We start from the raw sequence: 21,400 nt of genomic DNA, 5'->3' as shown, positions 1-21,400 counted from the left end.
AAAATGAGTCTATTGTACAGGATGATCACAAAGAAGCATAACTTGCGAGAATTAATGTGCTAGTTCGCGACGCCTTTGTAGCCTATGTTATTATACTCTTAACAGTACAAAGATACACTTAAATTTGAGTCACCAGTGGATGAATCTCCCGAATTCGTGCTACCAGCGTGCTTTCCTCGACCAAGATTTCCGAGTTTTCATCATGTATCTAATACCTAAACACGGGGCATCCGTCGTCCTTAGTCACCCACGTGTTATTTGCCGTATCTCGTCAATTCATTTACAGTTACTCGAGAAATCATAGCGCTTTAATATTCTCCTTTATGTAATTTTCCACTACAAGAACTTTCGCTTCTGAATTCTTGTTCTGAAGTGTAAGACATTTTTAGTAATCACTACACTTTTATATAAGAAGCAAGGAGCTAACATTAGACAAGGTCGGTGATGCCGATGGAGTCATCGGATTTACAATAATCTTGGAGAAATAAAACCGTTTAAAGTGTGAATTTCGCGTAAAATTATGTATTGTAATACATAAAACAAGATAAATACTTACGACATAAACATAATAATGTTCGATGTCTTTGTTCGGATTTTCAATCGTGTATTCAAGTTTATACCAAGCCTGCGCACAGAACAGACTCATAAATCATCCTATTGCCAAACACAGAGCAGTATCAATTGATATTGCTCTATAGGCATTATTTGCTCAAAAGGATTGAAGTACTAAACAGTGTTAACTCTATCGAAACAGCCTATAAAGTTTGTGTTAGGTTAGAGATTCTTATAAATTGGTGAGTAATAAATTTAAACATAAATTAATTAAAAATTTAACATTGAAACAGTTTACTATTTTATTGTCTTTTATTATGTACACTTTTGTGTTTAGTTTTACTGCGTGTTTTAATTATACTACTCTAAGCATCGAATCAACACGTGTAATCAACACCTGAAAATCAATAATTTGTCCTCGATATTTTATCAAACATCCTGATTTTATTGTACATTGTAGTATCAATTTCACAAATATTCATATTATAAAAAACTGATGAGGAACTTAAGGTCCGAAATGCATTATTTTTTAAAATAAAATGATTTTTTTAAGGCTATTCTTGTGTCAAATGACGGTGTAATAAGTCTAGTAGTAATAAAGAAAAGCCGATGAATTGTTTACAACTTTATACCAAGACTGGACAAAAAGCGTATCATACTGTTGAATTATTATCATATATTTCTAATACTTTTACGTTAACAATAAGCACTTATCGTATAGTAAAAATTATCAATAACATAATAATAGTGATAATTTATAGTATTATTTGTTTTATTGTAACAATTCTTAATTTAGCAAAAAATGGGGCCTCATTAGACTTAATAAGCCCTAGGCCCAGAAAACCTAGATCCGCCCGTGGAAAGGGGTATTCTTGTGACTAAATTTTGGTGTTTAAACGTAGAGGGGTAAGCACAATAGAAAAAAATGATAAATTATACTTCGAGTTTGGTTGTACTTAATAAAGATTTTATTCGTTATTGACATATATATTTTTTAATAAAGCCCTTCTCTACTTTCAAAATTAAGCTTTTGCCATTTTATAATAATTAAAAATATATTGGCATTTTTTGTAATAAATTTCATAACAGATGGCGCCACACACAATTTTATTTATTATAATTAAAAATATAAGGTTTTTTTTAATAAAATTTTTTAACAGCCCTAAAAGTTACGCAACTCGTTTTTGTTTGTTTTTTAAATTTTAATCAGTTTTACCTAAATAGAATTTTTTTCAAATTTATTAGCTTAATGTATTATTTTAAAATGTCAACAAGACAATAAAATATAAGTACACATGTTTATTTATTCATATCGTATATATAAAACAGCTGAGAGTAATGACTTCAGTTTCAGGTAAGGCAAATATATAGCAAATCTGCGAAAGAATAAAATACATAAATAAAACAAATTAAAACGAGGATATTTAATTATATTAAAAACTACATTTTGAGGCCCGTATGAACTACGGGCTCTGAACAAAAATAATCTAAAATATATAAATTGATATTTATTGGGCCAAAAAAGTTTACTGTTTTTTACGTCTGGTCAAAGCTATTGTGGGCATGGTGGAATAGAGAATTAAATGTTTAAAACTTAGTAAAGTATTTTAGATAATTTCATTATATTTTAATAACAATTTTTAATTATGCCAAATTCTGTTTTAACAATTATTAAAGCTCTGTCAAAGTGAATTGTTAAGTTCTGAAATGCACCAGTACACTCTCTGCCTACTTTACACTGGCAATCTACAGTTTCCAAATATGGCTCCAATTCAAATTTCAATATTCTTACTACAGCAATGAGTTTATAAAACATTGGCTTGAGGCCTTCTGTTGGAAGGAACCCCAAGCAATTGTCATTTTTGCCCATAGGATAATACGCCATTGGGTATTTGATCGAAAGTTTGTTTCTCATCATCGGGCTGGTTATGTGGAGTTTCTAGAGTTTTCTTTACATGCCCAACACAAAAAGAACAGAGTTTCCTTTGTAAAGACTTCCCAGAATGCACCACTCTTTAATACAGCGCTTGTTTCGTTGCTTTATTCTATCTTATATAATTCTATACTTCCTTGGTTACTTTCGTAATTTAACAGGAAATACATTATAAATATAAATGTAATTATCGTAAGTAGGTAATATTATATTAATATACTACTTATTGTATTCTATTAATAATAAATATAACTAATTTTTTAAATTTTCTTGAATTTACACTAAATGTACTGTACATTTATTCATTATAGAAATATACTGAAAATGATGCTTAAGCTCCAATTATGCTATGTTTTGATCACTTATGCTGGTTTGAAATATAAGAATCCCAAGAATTACGAAAGTGAGTATGAAAGTCTTTATTCTCCATCCTGAGCAATAAATACTATTACAGGCCTGTTCTCCCTGAAATGGTCAAATTATGCCAGCAATATCTTATTGATAAGCATTTATGAACATCATCTTCTTAACTACAGATCTTTAGGATAGGACAATGGAGGTGGTATGGCTTTAGCCTATTGCACTGGAGCTCCCGAGTTTGAATCTTTATGGGTATGTAAACACCTGAAAATTTTTTCAGGAGTGCTCCGACTTTCAACTCTTATATTGAATTGTAACATTGGACCTGGTGGTATTTCCGATGGAGCTTTTTTTCCACGTCGTCTTAGTGCTCACAGACCAGAAAAAGTGAAATTCTTTTATGATTTATGAAGAACTCTCTAAAAAATTTAATTTAATTTTTTCATTGGCTAAAAATCCTAAACAAAAATTCTTAATACATAATGCACAATGCAGTAAAAAAAAATAATTTGTAACAAACGTTTTCGAAGCCCTCACAATTGGAAGGGAACTCGTATAAGACACGACTGATTATGTTACCTCGTGATTTGGACTCTTTCCTAAAAGCTAAAAGTATCAATAAAAATATTCAAATATAACTTAAAATCTATCAGACCCTAAAAAAACGAAAATATGGTTCCGAATGGAAAGGTTCTCTATGTAAAATAAGCGAAAAACATGTCTAACGCGGAAACAGAAGATTCTTTTGTGTATTGTGGTATAACGTAATCTAGATAAGTTAGAATTTTTGGTTAATGTTACCTATGGTTCCAAAATGGCGGCTCGTCTCTGATTCCAGCAAATAGAAAAAAGGAAACAGTGAGAACTCTCGTTCTAACCTAACCTAACCTATTCTAATAAATTACCATAATTATTACCAACAAAATTATTAGAATAGGTTAGGTTAGGTTAGAACGTGCGTCCCCACTGTTTTTTTTTTCTTGGAATCAGAGACGAGCCGCCATTTTAAAACCATAGGTAACATTAACCGAATTTTTCGGTGCACCAGTTGCTAAATTCTAGCTCATAATTAATGCATCGCACGAGTACTATTTTTAAAGCAAAGTTTATTCTGTACAGACGTTTCGACGTCTTAAACACGGCCGGATAACCGAGCGGTCAAGGTGGCAGCCTACCGCTCTGGGGGACCCGGGATCGAATCCGAACGGGTCGAAAATCCCCAGGAATTTTTCGGGGGGTGGTCCGTTCGGATATGTCGGGCCCCGTCCCTAACCACCCGGTCGCCCCATTGTGGGCCTGGCCGAACCCATAATGGGCCTTCTAAAAGAGGCCCTCTTAGTGCCCACAGGGCGGAAAGAGTTAAAAAAAAGACGTCTTAAACACACCATTAAAATGTAAAACACTAGCGAAGGAGTAGCTGACTAAATATCAGTCTTCATTAATTAAAACATCCTGTATAAAACGGAAAATTAACATTTGTTTTAAACAGATTTTACTGAATTATTCTAAATATAACTATCATCTCATTTACTTTAATTTCATTTCTATCAAAAATGTTGGGAAAAGGAATAATTTGAAATGCTCGAGGATCTGTACAGCTACTGATACTTTTCTACAATATAATCGCTGTCCAGAGACATTTATTGAACAGTTTCGTTCAGTAAATTTAATTAAAACTATCTTTATTTTCAGGGGAATTGCCAAGTAGAATCATTCAAAAAGGATTTATCGTGAAAGCCTACGTTGAAGATGCATTATACTTAGATACTCAGATCACTTTCTTCTACACATCTGGAATTCGTCGATTCGCATTCAGTGAACTTTTGACAATTTCTTCTATCGTTAACATTGAAGAAACTTTTATACAAGTAGTAAGCGAAATTCTTTACAATGTATTATAATAATCATAAACTGTCTGCAATTTGTCTGTTTTTTCACTGCTGAATTTTTACGTAACATAATTATTTTAAATTTATAAAAATGCAGTGTGACCATAATTAACGTATTCTTATTTAACGTTATTGAGGCAACGGAATCAATTCAGAACATGTAAACTTAAGTCTTCCGAAAATGTTAATTTTAAAACTCAGAATTATCTGTAGCACAACTCTAAGCTACACGAAGAAACAATACAATTAAAGCACAAAGAAATACGGCAGTTGCGGCTGTTATCCGAGAAATCATGGCCATCGTTCAATGTCATTTTACATTTAGCGGGCAATTTTATTCCAGATAAAGCTCCCTGCATGTACGCATTGAGATGCATGTTTAGTGTGTAAGTATCTCTTGCATCTCTTGTAGAGATAATTACACATCTTACACCACGAAAGTACAAAATTTTATTGGGTTTGGACTGGTACATATCCCTGCCAACAGCATCGAATACAGATTATCATTAAAAAACAGTTATTGTAATTTAAATGGTATTTTTAATCATTGAGATTTTTTCTTAGCGTAATGATCAGTTCTATTAAATATTTTGTAGTTATCGTTTTATATAAGGGCGAGCACGCTCTATGGATGAAAATCTGTAATAACGGTCAGTTTCGAGTTAAGCCTTATATTAAATTTTTAACTTCAACCAAAAAATTACAGAATCAGCCTTTACGACGACAAAAATTGAAATATAATTTTGAACTTTTAAAAATATAAACAGTGTAAAAAATACTTAAAATTATTTAAAACTGACGAGTTAAAAATTACTCTGTTTTACCCGACTTCGAAGGAACATCAAACACACAAGTAAAAAGAATTGAAGTTAACAATTACTCTTTATTAAACTTTTTTCACCATATGCATTTCACTTTACAGCTTCATCAGTGAACCGCTAATGAAGCTGTATGTTAACTTCAATTCTTCTCACTTGTGTGATTGATGTTCCTTCGAAGTCTGGTAAAACAGAGTAATTTTTAACTCGTCAGTTTTAAATAATTTTAAGTATTTTTTAGACTGTTTATATTTTTAAAAGTTATAATAACCGATCCCATTGCTTTTATTTATTTTATACATTGAAATAATTTTGAACATTTTTGACATCCTATTTCGGAACCCACTTTTGTCCTGATTCCTGTGCCTGAGCATCCGTTGCGCCTATTTAGTTACGACATTTTCGAGTGGGAAATACCATAACTACGGCTAACTGTTGCTACTGTATTATATTAATCTTCGGTAGCGATACACATATTGAATCATCATACCAGTTTAAAAAGATATACTGGAAGATATCTTCTTGGTTTGTGGTTATCTCCATAAATTGAGAGACCATGCTCCCTCAGTTTCCACTTGAAATTGAATAACAAAATTCTTTCAAAAACCAAATTGTTCTGAACAGAATTTTAAGTTCAAACCATTAAGTCAATTGTATTATGTATTATAGACTAATTTACTATATATATATATATATATGTAAGAAAGTTTGTTTGTTTGGATGTTTGTTTGTCATACACGCTTAGGCCATTCGACCAATTGCTACGGAGCTCAACAGTTACATTTATATACCCCTTACTAAGACAATGTCATAAACCATCCCCAAAATATCTATTGGATTTTCCTAAATCAATTATTTTCTCTCTCCATTCGATTTGCTGGTTTTACACATAGCACTGTCTATCGGCAAAAAATTTAACAAAATAATAAACTAAATATAATTTTTGTAAAAATGATATAACTTTAAAAAAAATATATGTTATACTAGCAGGTAGGCCCGGCGTCGCTTGGGCAAAAGTAACGATTTCGAAGATTAAGATTATTACGTTATAGTCAACCTTACCCGTTTTCACAAAATGCAAAAATTGGGTCCCCTTGTTTCTAGACTAATTAGAGAATTTTTAGATGGGTCTAAAAATATGTTCGATTTCCATCTGCATGCGCATCTGCGTCTTGCACTTCACTTTCTCTTAACACTTCCATTGTTGATGGAAGTGTTAAGCTTTAATCCTGTCCCCCTCCCCCATGGGGAGAAATTTCGAATAATCCTTTTATAGTGTGCGTTCTCGTGACGTACCCTAACTGTGTACCAAATTTCAACTTTCAACTCCTTACTGTTTGGGCTCTGCACTGATTATTATTATTATTATTATGTTGGGTTAAGCGAGATATACTCGGTTAACACCGGTGACTGTGTACTATGCCGGACCAAAGTCAAGGCATAGTAACCAAAACAGAAATTAAAGAAGTGTATCAGTGTGTGTGTCTGTATTCAGGAATTTTCTCACAATATTATTATTATTATCGTTATTATTATTATCAACTCGTCTCGATTATATATATAGATTATGTCATCCCTAAAATTCGTAATAGTGATCTATTCTAATCTGCGTAATACTAACTCGCAGAGTAAGCCGGACATCGGGCTGCCCATCGGACCTCTTTCACACACGGTCTCTTCTATATAATACTCTAAGGCTTTGTTGTAATGATGTTTTTCATTACAACCAAATGCTTACTTTTGTCGGCTCTTATTGTTCAAACCCTTTTAAGTTTAAATTTTATATTTGTTCGATTGTAGAACGATTTAAACGTTCCAGTGATAACCTGATGGTGGTCTATTGATCAGGTTGAAAACGTTAGTTTAAAGCAGCGTTTCTCAAAGTGGGCGATAACGCCCCCTTGTGGGCGGTGAGTAAATCTAGGAGGCGCTGGAGGCAGGGTATTGAACGGTGACCAAAGGCAAAAGTTGGGGTTACTGACAATTGTTCCCTTTCCTCTCTTAAACGGATAAGAGGGAACATTGCGTTTAATGGTTTCAAGATGTTGAGAACAATGTACGGTAAGGGCACAAAGTGTGAGATTCACAGAAAAGTTTTCCTAATAATATTTCCAATCCTTTCTCACACAAGAGAAAATGGGTTAAGGGGCGTAGGGTATAACTTTATGGAACGAAGGGGACGGTGGATCGAAAAAGTTTGAGAATCACTGGTTTAAAGTATTAAATGATTCACAGCAATAAGGTTTATATAGTATATACTCGTAATATTAAATGAGTCTGAGTGTATGTAGAATTATAAGTATTTAAGTTTCCACATCTGGCCTACCGGTGGGCAATCGGTTCCGTTCTATAAACACTAGGTAGTTCGCCAAGACAGGCTGAACACGTGAAGTCGTCCGGGTTTTCTCCATGTCTGTAATGCCTGAATAGGGGCCAGTTACCCTTAAAAACCTCCCGAAAGAAGAACTGAAACTTCAACAATAATAATTTGTCATATTGAATTCTGCAGAATTTTTACTTGTTATTTATGTCATTGTTTACTTTTGTTATTCCTGATACTAGAAATACTATCGATAATTTAAACCACTATATTTAAAATCAGCAATTAGTATAATACCATTTCTAATATCGATTGCATTAAAATCAGATAATTTAACGTTTCAATATCTTTGTGACACGAAATCACAAAAAGCATTTGGTAAATTAAAACATCAATTAACCTTCATAAAATACCAGAAAAATTTGTTATAAAGATTCGCAAAAATTTATTATTGCTACTATTAAGCTATTTCTTTTATAAAAGCTTAGAAAGACGGCTGATAACTATGGCATTTATCTTGTCAGTTTACCACTCTGAAGTTTCGAGATTGAATCCAGGCGAGCAGCTTCTCAAAAATATTTTATAAGTGGATTGTTCCCGAATGCCTGGCCTGATTCACGGTCTGGTCAGGTGGAGGTGGAGTTTTCCGGTTTTTTCCACGTTTGTAACTCCTAAGTAGGGGCCACTTATCCTTAAAAGACATTTTGGAAAGCATCGCCCAAGTATTGCGTTGTCATAAGTTAACAAACAGACAAATTTTCCACATCTAACGACTCGGGTTTTTTCATTTCTGAACAGTACTTTCTTAATTCTAATAAGCGTCCTCCGGTAGCCGAGTGCAGAAAACCACTCTGGTAGTTAGTCGTTGGTTCGGGTATGGCCAACGGGCTGGCCTCGTGGAGTTTTCCGAGTTTACTTCGCCTAAATAGAATCCAGCTTCTCATAAAAGATTTCTTAGGATGCATCCACCTGCTGATCACTCATGTGTCGTGCTGCAATAACCAAATAAATTAAATTAATTTTAACGAGCAATTATTTATTGTGATATCGTCAGTATTCCGGGCTGCGACTTTCCGTCATAATGTTCTTAATTTTTTAGAGGTAGTCTTGCCCTTTTACATCATACGTTTCCTGTTAGCAATAGAGACGTGCCCGTCATCTATCTAACTTTGTACGGCGAAGTAACGTGAGATCCTTGTTAACCTGAAGTTTCTATATAGTTAATTTCGGCCTTCTGTCCCTAAGCTTTCTACATTCGGTCTCGGCATTTGTGTATCTAACTCCTTTCTCGAAGACAGACATCAGCCTTACAGACTGACAACAGTCGAAATTTATATATGTACAGTACAATTATTTCAAATTGCAGTCCAATTATTTATTTTATTTACGAGAACATACTTTACACATAATTTATACAATCTGTTGCAAAAATATAAACACTTTATTATAACATAAAATAATTAATACCCAGATAGATGCTTTTCAACTCACGCTAAAATCCTTATATCATCGGGAATTATTTATTAACCGTAACGTACAGTACGTTTTCTACACGCCAGGAATCACTGTGTTCAACATCCATCCATCCTATATAAACGTATATTCCAGCCACAGTTTCCCTTATTGCAAGATATGACTAGCCCATAACGGGTTGGATCCATAAAGGCTTATGGTAATATTAACTGGTTTCACAACTGGATATCTAGAACGGTATAGCGACATCTTATCGTGCAGCCATCAAGTAGTTCAGCTGAGAAATGCGATTGTATATAAAAATGTAGATGAAATACATTTGTATGTATATATTTATAATGTATGTTAAATATTTTACAGTGTAATATGGATAAATTGAATACATCAGTTTGTAATAAATACAATGTTACAAAGATGTTTAAATTAGAGAGTCTGAAAGGAAAAGCTATAGAGGTGGAATATGACAGAGTAAGTATTCCTTCACATCATTACACGTTTACTAATCGCTTTTAACTAATTTGAGTAATATAATGCTTCATTGCACTCACAATATAGGTATAAACGCAAATCTTTCAGGTTGTGGCCGTGTGTCAAACTGCTTCATCTATCTGACTCAGCGAAAGAACTATTCCATTAAATTTTAGGGTTCTCGGCACAAAACTTGTGTAGATTCCCATAATACTTCAAAAATAGTTCCCGATTAGATTACTCTATTCCTTGATTTACCATTATTGAGTTCATCGCGTTATGTAGTTTAAATCGTAGCACTCCATTTATTGTTTCTAGTGTTGTTGGCACATAGAAATGAACGAGAATGATACTACCGTTTAATGAGTCATAAATAACTGATAAATAATTTTGTCGTTTATGCTGATCAAACGGCGTAAATAAAGTTAACTTGGTAAATGTAATCCAATGTGAATTTTTTATAAATTATCAATGAGTAACATATTAGACACACTTTGGAGACAGTGTAATGAATAGACGGTTTAGATACATTGGTTGATTTTAATACCGGTTAATCTCTGACGTAATTAGCATTATGTCCGTTGGTTGTAACAAACATTCATAAATTAATCATTTTTCAAACTTTAAAAAACTATTCAGTTAAAATTTAGAAATACAGTAGAGCATCGATTATTCGACCCCCGATTAACCGACTTATCGGTTAACCGACTGCGTTCTAGTCGGCAAATTCAAATGTCCGCTAGTGATGTGGCGCTACAATATTTGGTTATGTCTTGGCTACTTTAATATTATTTTTGTTAAATTTCTGTGTTTTAGCTGGCAGCACTGGCTCGACCATGAAAGGGAGGCTAGTATTTAAACCAGGCCTAATACACTATACTAAAAGTGTATTTTTTCATACTTTTCGGTAATCCGACTTTTCAGTTATCCGACCAACCCGAGTCCCCAATTAAGTCGGATAATCGATGCTCTACTGTATACGTATTTTTCATTTTCTAACGCTAAATACTTCTTTATTCACATTAGTACGGTTACGTCAATGTAAATAGGAAATCATTTATATGGGAGTATCGGGAATGTCTGGTAAAATCACTTGGAACAAAGTAAGATTTATTTTTTATGGAAAAACTGCCCATTGTTGAAAATAGTGGTAACATTTTGCTATTATTTCAGATTCCCTGTTAGACGTACTAATGATCTGGTTTGTATCAAACTTATTAAATCTTATCAAACGCATTCTAATTCTTATCAATGCTTAAATAATATTTTAATTACAGATGGATATATCGTTGTCTTATTCAGTTGTCAAGAAAGACTTCATTGGATATTCTTCTCCCATCTTGGATGTGTCTACTTTCTTTGCAATCCGAGCAGCAAGACCTTTAGGGAAAGCCGTATCCTTAATCAAGCCTTATACAATGATTGTAATATTTCATTGTCATTCTATTCATTTACAAAATTTTCGTATATTTATTTTTTAAAAGTTTATTTACTATTTAAATTAATGTTTATCAAATTATTCAATACAGTTCATTGTCTTAATTGTCCAAAGTTGTTCAGTCAAAGTTAGAGACATTAGTTCCATATAGTTCCAAACCCGGTAATCGTAATTCAAATGCTTCTATTCAATACTCTCTACAGAAATATTTAGGAGTTCAAATGAAACCGTACGTATTACTGTGATATTTTAAGATATCCGGAAGACATTTCTATAAACAAAAAGTTAATACTAATGTTTGCATTAACGCACTTTTGTCATGAGAGCAAGAAACCTTTTATTTATACAAAACACACATCCTGTACAAAGATCCTGTACGGAGAAAATAATAGTAGAAAGATAATTCATATGGTATAAAACTCGAAGGCAATGAAGAATGTGTTCAATGGGTGATCGTAATTGATCCTGTGTGATGATTTCTACGTCAAGTATGATATCGTCTTATAAGGCAGACAAATATGCAACGTATCTTCGATAAACCACGCCTTTAAAACTGTCTCGCAATAAAAATCGCACGAATACCAAAACACTGAAAGTGTCACACTAGCTAGTTACGGTTACGATTACCCTACATATTCAACTACTAGCCTATTTGTATGTAAGTCAACTGGCGAGCACTCGGGGCAATCACACTGCTAATATATACATCATATAACCTCTATTAAATTTATCTGAAAATAATCATTTAAATTCAGCAATTAAATGTAGATTGTATTTCTTTTGATTACAGTTAAATACTTATAATCAGTGTATGGAATCGTCCATAAATTATGTAGGGAAATTTTGTATTTTTCAACTACCATCCGACATTTTTTGAATTAGGTATGTGAGCATTATGAAGACTTGTAACTCTTCATAAGGCGTAGTACATAACCAGCTCAAAAAGTACATAATTTATATCCTACTTCCAAAGATATGCGTTACGTAATTACGCGTGCATTATTATACAATCAAGGGATTTAGGATCAAAGTCGATCTCATTAATTGCGTTCTGTAAATTAAATTTTAACGGCTTTTTCTTTACGTCGAATTCAACTAAATCTATACACCTCGTTGCTCTTCCTAAACTTTCCCTTTTCTCTTGTTTGCTCTTCGTCCTGATCACTATCCTTTGATCTCTATGTCAATGGCTTGTCTTTCTAGATAAATTTCATCCGTTTTCATCACATGTCCATATCACTCTAACCTTTTTGTTTTCTTTTGGCAATATCAGTTATTTAACTGCACTTCGAATGTGCTTATTTTTGATTTAATCAAGCTGCTTGCTTGGCCTCGTTGCTAGTATTCTACGAGGTGTGTTCATAAAGTAATGCAAGTTATTTTATTGTGAAGCGACTGTGCGTCTGATGGGCTCGATGGGTTTTACAACCAGTGCAAGATCAGTCTGCTCCGAGCAGTGGTTGCGTCAGTATCATTGATTTTCTGAAACTCGTCTCAAAGACCGTGTCACGAAGCGCGATGGAGCAAACGATCGAACAACGTACGCGATCAAGTTCTGCGCCAAATTCGGCAAAAACTATATACAAATCAATTGATCCAGCAGCCTACGAAGAGTCTGCTCTATCGTCTTTGCAAGTTTCAAGGTGGTTGAAGATGTTTAAGAAGGGCCAGGAAGAGGTGACCGACAACTCCCGCTTTGGACGGCCATCAAACAGCCACACCGTCGAAAATGTGATTCGTGTGCGTCAACGTTACCTATTACGTGGATGTCCTCGAAGGATTGAGAAAAGAGGTCTTTCGCGAGCGAAAGGAGATCGCCGCTACCCGAATGCCCCATCGGGACAATGCCCCCAGCCAACCGCTCTGCGAGTCCGTGAGTTCCTGGCGAAGCAGAACTTGGCACCATCCCCTTACAGTCCTGACTTGTCTCCGGCAGACATCTTTTTGTTTCCAAGGATTATGACCGCCCTCAAAGGACAGCGTTTTGACGGCATTGAGGCCATCCAAGCAGCCGTGACGACCGCTCTGAACGAGGTTCCTGTCCAGGCCTTCCAGGGCGCGTACCGTGTCTTGGAAAATCGCTGGAAAAAATGTGTAGATGCACGAGGGGAATACTTCGAAGGTTTCTAAACATTTGTAACTATATATTGAATAAATATTATATCGTGTCGTACTTCGAAAGATTGGTTCAATTACATTTTCTATTCCTAATTAATTTCTAATTATATTTAACTTACTGAAGCCTTGAAAAAAAAACGAAAATTCATATATACATTACAGGTTTGGTTCTGCATCTTGATAACGTTTCCTCTAACTTTGATAATAACGTATGGAGTAATAAACAAAACATTTGAAATTAAAAGAATGGAAAAGTTGACAGTTTCTGAATTAAAATGGATCTTTATAAGACATCTTCTAAGGCAAGGTGAGTTTATTTAATTGTGAAATATATGCTGTTATCCAGTTCTGATATTGTAAAAAATATGGATCTTGATTTCGTTACACGTTTCTTAATGTTATATCTACGAGACCAGAGTAATAGAGGTGGATAGTTCCGAGTCCGGAACATTTCCACATCCGGATTTAAACTTCAACTGAATAAAAATGTTCCAGGAGTTTTTAGGAATAAATTAGTGTATTTTGAATTTATAAAGATATTTTTAAAAGTTATATTTTTTTACGAATTGTCATAACATGAAGTTCACGTATAGGTTCGTACTGTACAGTACGTTTCATCTCTTTCTATTGTTTTAGATTACACACACAAAATCTTAGAATCCGCTGTTCCTAACTTTTTGTGTAATGTAATTCGATCAGTACATGGAGTAAAACGAGTTTAAAAGAAAACAATCGAAGTGAAATTTTACTCAAGTAATTTGTATACGTAACATTAATCTTCAATCAAATTAAAATACGTGTAAATTAATGATGCTTCTGTTATAATAATAAATCCATAGTTAAATTCAATCCGGATATACTTGATATTTTATAAAAATTCACACCGTTTATTTTTAATCTGTTCAAGCCAGTGCCAGTCATAATTTTAAACACGGCATTAATTTCACTTTATATTTTATAGACACATCCATAGATCACATAACGAATTTCACATTTCGCATTATAATCGGTTGCTGGATTTTAACCACTTTCGTATTGACTAGTGGATATCTTGGCATCCTTCCGTCTTTCATGATTAATCCAGGAAGTGAATCCATTCCTCAAAATTTTATGGAATTGACACAAGCAATAAAACAAGGACGATACAACGTAACTGTATTTTGGGATACTGAAGAAATCCGTATTTTTCACGTTCTTAAGGTTCGTAAGATTCTTTAAGTTGTTATTATAAATTTTTCTTATATTCTCGGGTACACAGTTAAAAAAAAAAAAACAGTATTGATACCTAATCGCCTATAAATCACATAAACCTTTTAAAACTTTTCAACTACTATCCGTAACGTTTTCATATATACTCATTCGAAAGTTACGTAATTCCTATACTCTCTCAGCTCATTATTCGTGATAAGGAATGATCTACGAAGTACCGCATCTTACATTCTTTTATTAACTACGTGTGTAACGTTCAAAATACGGGGTGTGAACGGTAAGATTCGCTATGTAACAACACTTCAAAAACCAAACCAAGAGTTCAGCTTCAGCATTATATAACTTATTTAGAGACATTCCGCACCTTTTTTTAAACAATTACCAGGTACCCATCTATCCATCTTTGCGTTACATAATCTATATACTGCTACTAATACGGATTGCTACCCGAATAATTGGTAATACAGATTTCTTAAACATTATTTTTTACGTAGCCAGCGGGAAGATTAACGGAAAAGGACGAAACAATTCGAACGATTTCCGATAATATTTATATGAATCTACCAGAAAGCAGAAAATGGCACGGTGCAACCAGTCCAATTTACAAACTACTTAATGGAACCGAAGCAATTATTGGACCAAAATACATCTTGGAGTCAATTATGATGCAATGGGGAAAGAAGAACTTTTATTTATCTCCAGACACCATTTACACTAACTTTCGTTACGTTCGATTTCATTTGGTGAAGTTCAATCACGTTGAAGAAGTCGTCAGAATGTAAGTAAAATAACATAGTTAACAAACACTTTCGGTATAAAATGAAGATTATTCTGTTAGCTTACCGTATAAATTCAATTCAGAATAGCTATTCTTCAACAAAGTGGTATTCAAGCGAAAATACAAGCTGATATTCAAGAGGAAAATCGAAGATATTATGAATTTAATGCAGAAAACAATGATAATGAAGAAATATTTCTGAAATTCGAAGATCTCGCAAGTGTATTTTATGTGTTGTTTGCAGGATATGCCATATGCTTGGCGGTATTCCTCGCAGAGATTGCAATCGTTAAATTAAGTAAGGTAAAGTGCAAAACAATTGTACATTCTTAACAATTTATTGGAAAATGCTTGATAATTGATAGTATACTTGTTCTATGAGTAACCATTAGTGTGTCGTTATACACCTTATTGAATCTGTTATCTGAAATTTTCATTGTAATTCAAAGTAGTTATTGTTGTATTCAAAATATTTCTATATGTAATTAATTATCGTGGAATTTATATAATGTTTTTCATACTGTAGCATTTATGAAACTGTGCTGGTACCTATTTTGCAACTTGAACACTATATAGTGTACTAGCTGACCCGGCCACGCGTTGTTGTGGCTCAAAATGTATCTATTATAAATGTATAACACTTCCCCCGTGGGGAGAATTTAAAAAAATCCCTTTTTAGTGCACATTCTCTTGACGTACCCTATTAAAACGCATCATCTAAAATAGTATAATAAAAGCCGAGTTCATGGTAAGCCTTAATCCTGTCCATCTCCCCCCAGTGGAGGGAATTTCGACAGGTATATATATAAAAACACGTGCGTATTCGAATGCCACGCTGTCAAAATTTCAAAGGAATCGGTAGGAACAAACGAACGTTATTTTATTTATATAGATAGATAGAAAATGATCTGCTTTAATCCATTCTCACAGAAAAGCAAACTTAGGTCATCAGAGTTAGCGCCATTTGTTGGACATAAAAGCCTTAATCCATATATAAAGATATTTTTGGAAGGGGGAAATGGTGATCTTCACATATGCCAGAAACCTTCGCGGGAGTGTATTAAACATCTTTCCAAAGTTTCATGGCAATCGGATAAATGGTGAGTAATGCATGAAGGACAGACATACATTCGTTTTTATATATATAGATTTACTCGGACACATGGAAAATTTCATCACTAATTTTTATTCAGTTGATCCAATTTTAATAACCTAGAGATATCTCTAGGTTATTAAAATTGGATCAACGGAATAAAAATTAGGCCACTGGTGGGCCCAAACAATCTATAGCATCTGTTAAAATTCTTCCTTATAAAGTATTGGAGGAAATAATACTTCAAATTTAGCTGGAATATATATTTAAATCACAATGAATATAAAAGAATAAAACATAATCATTGTTTATCTCCAATAGTTAATGTATTAAAAAGTGTATTAATTTTAGTAATGTATGGCTGCAATTAGCCTATTTCCTCATTTAACCCTTTATTAATGATTACATATCAAGTATTATTTTATAGTAACCAAAAGGATGTAATGAAATTCAAAATAAATTCGGCTAACTATTACTGTTCTTTACATCTTTTCATTAAATGTTTGGATTGATTTCGCTGTAATTAATAAAATTTTTCAAATAAAATCAAACAGTGGGGAAAGTTACGCAACTGGTTGCTGGACTTTTTCTTTATACCATAATACTACATTGTGATCATGGTATGGTATAGTAATTACCTCGAAATTTACAAAATGGTGAGATGGAGATGGAACACTGGTTCTAGATCAGTGATGTCTCAATGCTAGACATACACTTCCAAGAATTTGTAGGCCGATTCAGATTCCAGCATTCTTAGTCCAAACATACTGCATCATATGAGTATATTTTAAAGAAAATAAGTAAAATAATCTTATCAATTTCCCTTCACTTGTTAGTAACTCTTATTAAAGTGTAAATTTAGGTAGAATCATAGTTAATATTCAAATTTTTGATAGGTATTGAAATGATGCAAAATGAGAGGAAAGCTTTGCCCCACCATTGCCGACCACAGGTTGAAACTGCTGGCTTAAGTAAATACATTAGTGCTAAATTCGTAAAAAGTAAAACAAAATACCCAAAATAAAAATGCAAAACACAGAATTTAATTTAAATGACAAAAATAAAAATGTACATAATTACATTTACATCTTTTCATGGGTAATTAATGCATAATTTTACATTTTAATATATCTGTTGTTAGATGAATTTCTTTCTGCATTGATTTCATTTAACGCAATATTTACACATTGGAATAATGCTCTAAAGAAATAATTCTTACATTTTCTACATCGACATGTCATATCAAGGTGCCTACCACGCTCTGCATCTTCCTAGTGACTTAACTTTCCATTTCCAAAGTCCAAGAAGTGTTGGTCTCTGGACCAGATGTATTTTCTTTCTGTGGCTAGTCAAATACCTTTTGGACACATTAAGGATCGATTTTCTTTTATAAATTCGATCATACATCAATAACACCAACTTCTTGAAATATTCTCTTCTGTCGGAAATGTATGACATATTTCCATTAGTGACGAATTGACAACTTGAGAGTTAATATCTGCTATGGAGAATAAAAATTTATAATTGGCATTTTTGGATGTTGCCCAAGCAATTGTGTGCACCTGTTATCTGTCCACCATATCATCACCCTTTGTTAAATTATAAAATGTAATAATTTTGAGTTTCCATAAATAACCCTTTATTCTTCGTAATGGAACTGCAATACAGATGAGCAGCACATTTTTGTTCTTCTTAGTGATATGTGATACCAGAGTCAATTTTTCTAAAATCGTAATCTCCAGAGGCTGGATGACTGAGGCATAACAATATTTTCCACATCTTTGTTTTTTCTATTCTCAGAAACCAACTCAAACTGAAAACCAAAAGAAAAAATATCAGTACTTTTGAATTTTTCATAAATACACAATATAATTTTTGTGAAAACAATCAGTGTAACTATGACATTTCCTGCCACAAAAGTAAAAACCTTGTCCAGGACAAATAAATCATCACATCTTAATGAACATTTGAAGAAATTATTCAACCCGATATACACATTGACTACAGTTCATCTTCAGACTACAATATCAGCCAGATGCACAGTGTTGGAAACACAATAGAATCCCAGAAATTTAGAACTAGACATTCTGTAAAACTTATGTTGTTCAAAAAGACAAAAAATGCATGTAATCACAAATAAGTCATTGTTATTTACTGGCAACACTTAACAAATAGAATTGACAATTTTATCAGCAAAGAATATAACCCCTTTTCCAAGGTTCCACAGCAAAACACTATGACATAAATTTCAATTTAAAAATTTTTGGAATTTAACTATAAGTAGAAATACTCACTACTGCTATGTGAACACATTATATACAGGTACTCCTCACTTTACGAACGAATTCCGTTCCGACGACTACGTCGTTAAGCGAGGAGCTTGCACCGGAAATATAGGATCATTTTTTAACTCTTTCCACCCAGTGGGTACTAAGAGGGCCTCTTTTAGTAGGCCCATTATGGGTTCGGCCAGGCCCACAATGGGGTGACCGGGTGGTGAGGGACGGGGCCCGACATATTCAAACGGACCGCCCCTGAAAAATTCCTGGGGATTATTCGACCCGTTCGGATTCGATCCCGGGTCCTCCGGAGTGGTAGGCTGCCACCTTGACCGCTCGACCATCCGGCCTATATAGGATCATTGTAAAATTATACAAATTATGCAACAAACTTCAAATTTATTCATAAAAAGACTATTATAGCACGCTTAGTGCACATGTCACCATTTGCCACTGACCGACACTCAAGCTGAGAAAGGGGATTCCCCGAATTGCAGGTCGAAATTCGATTGGTCCTTAAGCGTATAGGTCGTAAAGTGAGGAGTACCTGTATACATATACGAATTTGCATGCATCTTGACCAAAATTCTGTTATTTAGACTAATATTATCACTATTTCATAAAACTTGTAATTTTCATCACCTCAGTACACAAAGTCATATTTGCAGGACTCAACACTGATTATGCCATCTCTAATACTCTTGAAATGCATATAGTAATAAGCTATTTCAGTGTATATTTGACTTATTCATACAAATCAGTCTCGCTCTCAAATATTTTGAATTATATATCCTTACAATTCCAAGCTATTTTCCCACAGTCTATCTTAAATATGTAAATACAAAATGTTTATAAAGTCTCATCCATTTCGGTGAATGCATTAATAATTTCGTTTTTCTTACAGTTGTTGGAAAGTAGTGAGAGACATTAACTTTGAAATAGAAAATAGCTGTAAGTTCGTGTCTGAATAGCCTACATGCAATTTCAGAAATTTTGTCTCACAAGGGCAAATATTCAAATTCTGAATAAATTTCAACAAGTAGAAAAAATTGATAAATATTCAGGCAACCTTCCATACACCACAGAATATGTTCAAAAAGTGATTAAATAAAGCTCTCACACCTCAACATCTCTGTACAAAGCTTGGTATGCTGCAAACAACTGTGGAAAATTGCATGTTTACATTAAAATAAGCTTCATACACTTAACCTCAAGCAATTAACTTGCAGAAGCCATAAACAACAAAAACTTGATAAAATTTCACTAAATGTCGAGGCTACCTTTCTATTAATGCTTGTCATTTTCTGTTTGAATATGTTCTATCAAATTATCAACCAACTTTTCCACTGAAACAGATCAATACTTCATGAACACCATGCATATCCAGATACATGACACTTTCAATCACATCTAGTAATCATGCAACTTTACAGAAGATATTTAAGCAAGTTTTAAGGCACTAAGTTTATTTCTCACTATTTAATATTCTAAGGTTTTATATATTCTATCAACCAGAACTGATGAAAATAACATAAATTATGTTATACAGCACTTTGTACCATACTCATTTTAGATAATAGATATATAAATATTGAGATTAAATAGCATATTGAATTTTCTTACCATAATCCAAATTGGGGAATTTCAACACTCCTATTTGATTCTGTTCCTTCTTATAAAATTTCCTGAAAATACAAAATTTTTATAACAAACTTATTTATGTAGGAAGCTGTGCATAATCATTAATAAAAAATCAGAAATACTTTCTCATCTAATAATAATAATCAGTCGAAAGATGGTGAAATTAAAAATAATCATCACCAAAACAGTCAAAACCAGTGGTACCCGAACCGTAAGCTGTTTTCCAATCGGGCTCGGCACACGTCAACATGGCACGCAAACATATACTTGACACCAGTGGCGTAGCGTAGTGGGAGAGGTGAGGCAGTAGGGGTGGCCCGCCCGGGTGACAGGGGCAGCAAAATTTCACAATAAATAATAATATCATCTTGTAAAAATTTGAACCTGTACAATACACAATAATGATGATTGTTCTTGCTGAAAAGTTCTTTAGAATTACTGTATATTTTAGTCTTTTAAATTGAGATACATAAATAAGAGGGCGGCAAAATTTTTTTTCGCCCCAGGCGGCTGACACCCATGCTACGCCACAGCTTGTCACATCACTTATAATTGATAGAAACAGACTTACTTTTTCTACATATGTAATATACTAAATATTCATGAGCCACCCATCTACAGTTTTTCCACACACCAAAAAGTTTGGGCACCACCAGTGAAAGCAATATAGTCAGTATAAGCTTACCATTTTGATGGTTCTAACATGGTACAGAGATAATCATAAGGCCAAACAATCTTACGACAGTCAGGATTCAACAAAGTTTAACACAACTTTTTGAGAAGTGACAACTGTTGATGGCTACCTGCAGCATTTCATAAGGGGATAAACCCTTGGCATTCAAAGAATCAAAACTTGTTTTAGACGGTTCCTTAGTGCGCATCATATCTAAAAGAATGAAATTTCAATTTTAAATAAATGCATTTTTTTTCTATTTACAATATTCTTAATTAAAGCATTTTAAGTTACATGTAAAACCAAATGCAAAGTATTTTAATATACATAATCAAATCATACAGCTGGTTTCTTAAGC

The 21,400-nt window shown here is 33.4% G+C and overlaps 1 protein-coding gene and 1 long non-coding RNA gene across 2 annotated transcripts; one reads left to right on the top strand and one right to left on the bottom strand.

Annotated features, from left to right (window-relative positions):
• The first annotated feature begins 1,890 nt into the window (after window positions 1-1,890).
• Window positions 1,891-15,689, top strand: LOC136987926 (uncharacterized). Its single transcript, XM_067285696.1, has 6 exons — window positions 1,891-1,906; window positions 4,538-4,716; window positions 13,532-13,676; window positions 14,331-14,569; window positions 15,073-15,356; window positions 15,440-15,689. The coding sequence occupies exons 1-6, from the start codon at window positions 1,891-1,893 to the stop codon at window positions 15,687-15,689; spliced, it is 1,113 nt and encodes a 370-aa protein (XP_067141797.1).
• A 1,781-nt stretch (window positions 15,690-17,470) lies between these two features.
• Window positions 17,471-20,769, bottom strand: LOC136987919 (uncharacterized). The gene is made up of 2 exons (XR_010882698.1): window positions 20,352-20,769; window positions 17,471-18,262 (listed from the first exon to the last, which is right to left on the bottom strand). It is a non-coding gene; the product is annotated as an uncharacterized lncRNA (long non-coding RNA).
• Between the last annotated feature and the right edge of the window lie 631 nt (window positions 20,770-21,400).

This window comes from Centruroides vittatus, unplaced genomic scaffold (genome assembly GCF_030686945.1).
Source record: "Centruroides vittatus isolate TY-2023 unplaced genomic scaffold, ASM3068694v2 scaffold_2906, whole genome shotgun sequence".
NCBI classification, from domain to species: domain Eukaryota; kingdom Metazoa; phylum Arthropoda; class Arachnida; order Scorpiones; family Buthidae; genus Centruroides; species Centruroides vittatus.
Note: the sequence above shows the minus strand (reverse complement) of the source record. Positions and strands in the feature narration are given on the sequence as shown.

Bases quoted from the DNA above. Each gene is read 5' to 3' on its own strand.
- LOC136987926 (XM_067285696.1), top strand. The intron at 13,677-14,330 runs GTGAGTTTATTT...TATATTTTATAG, and splicing joins AAGACATCTTCTAAGGCAAG to ACACATCCATAGATCACATA. The intron at 14,570-15,072 runs GTTCGTAAGATT...TTTTTTACGTAG, and splicing joins GTATTTTTCACGTTCTTAAG to CCAGCGGGAAGATTAACGGA.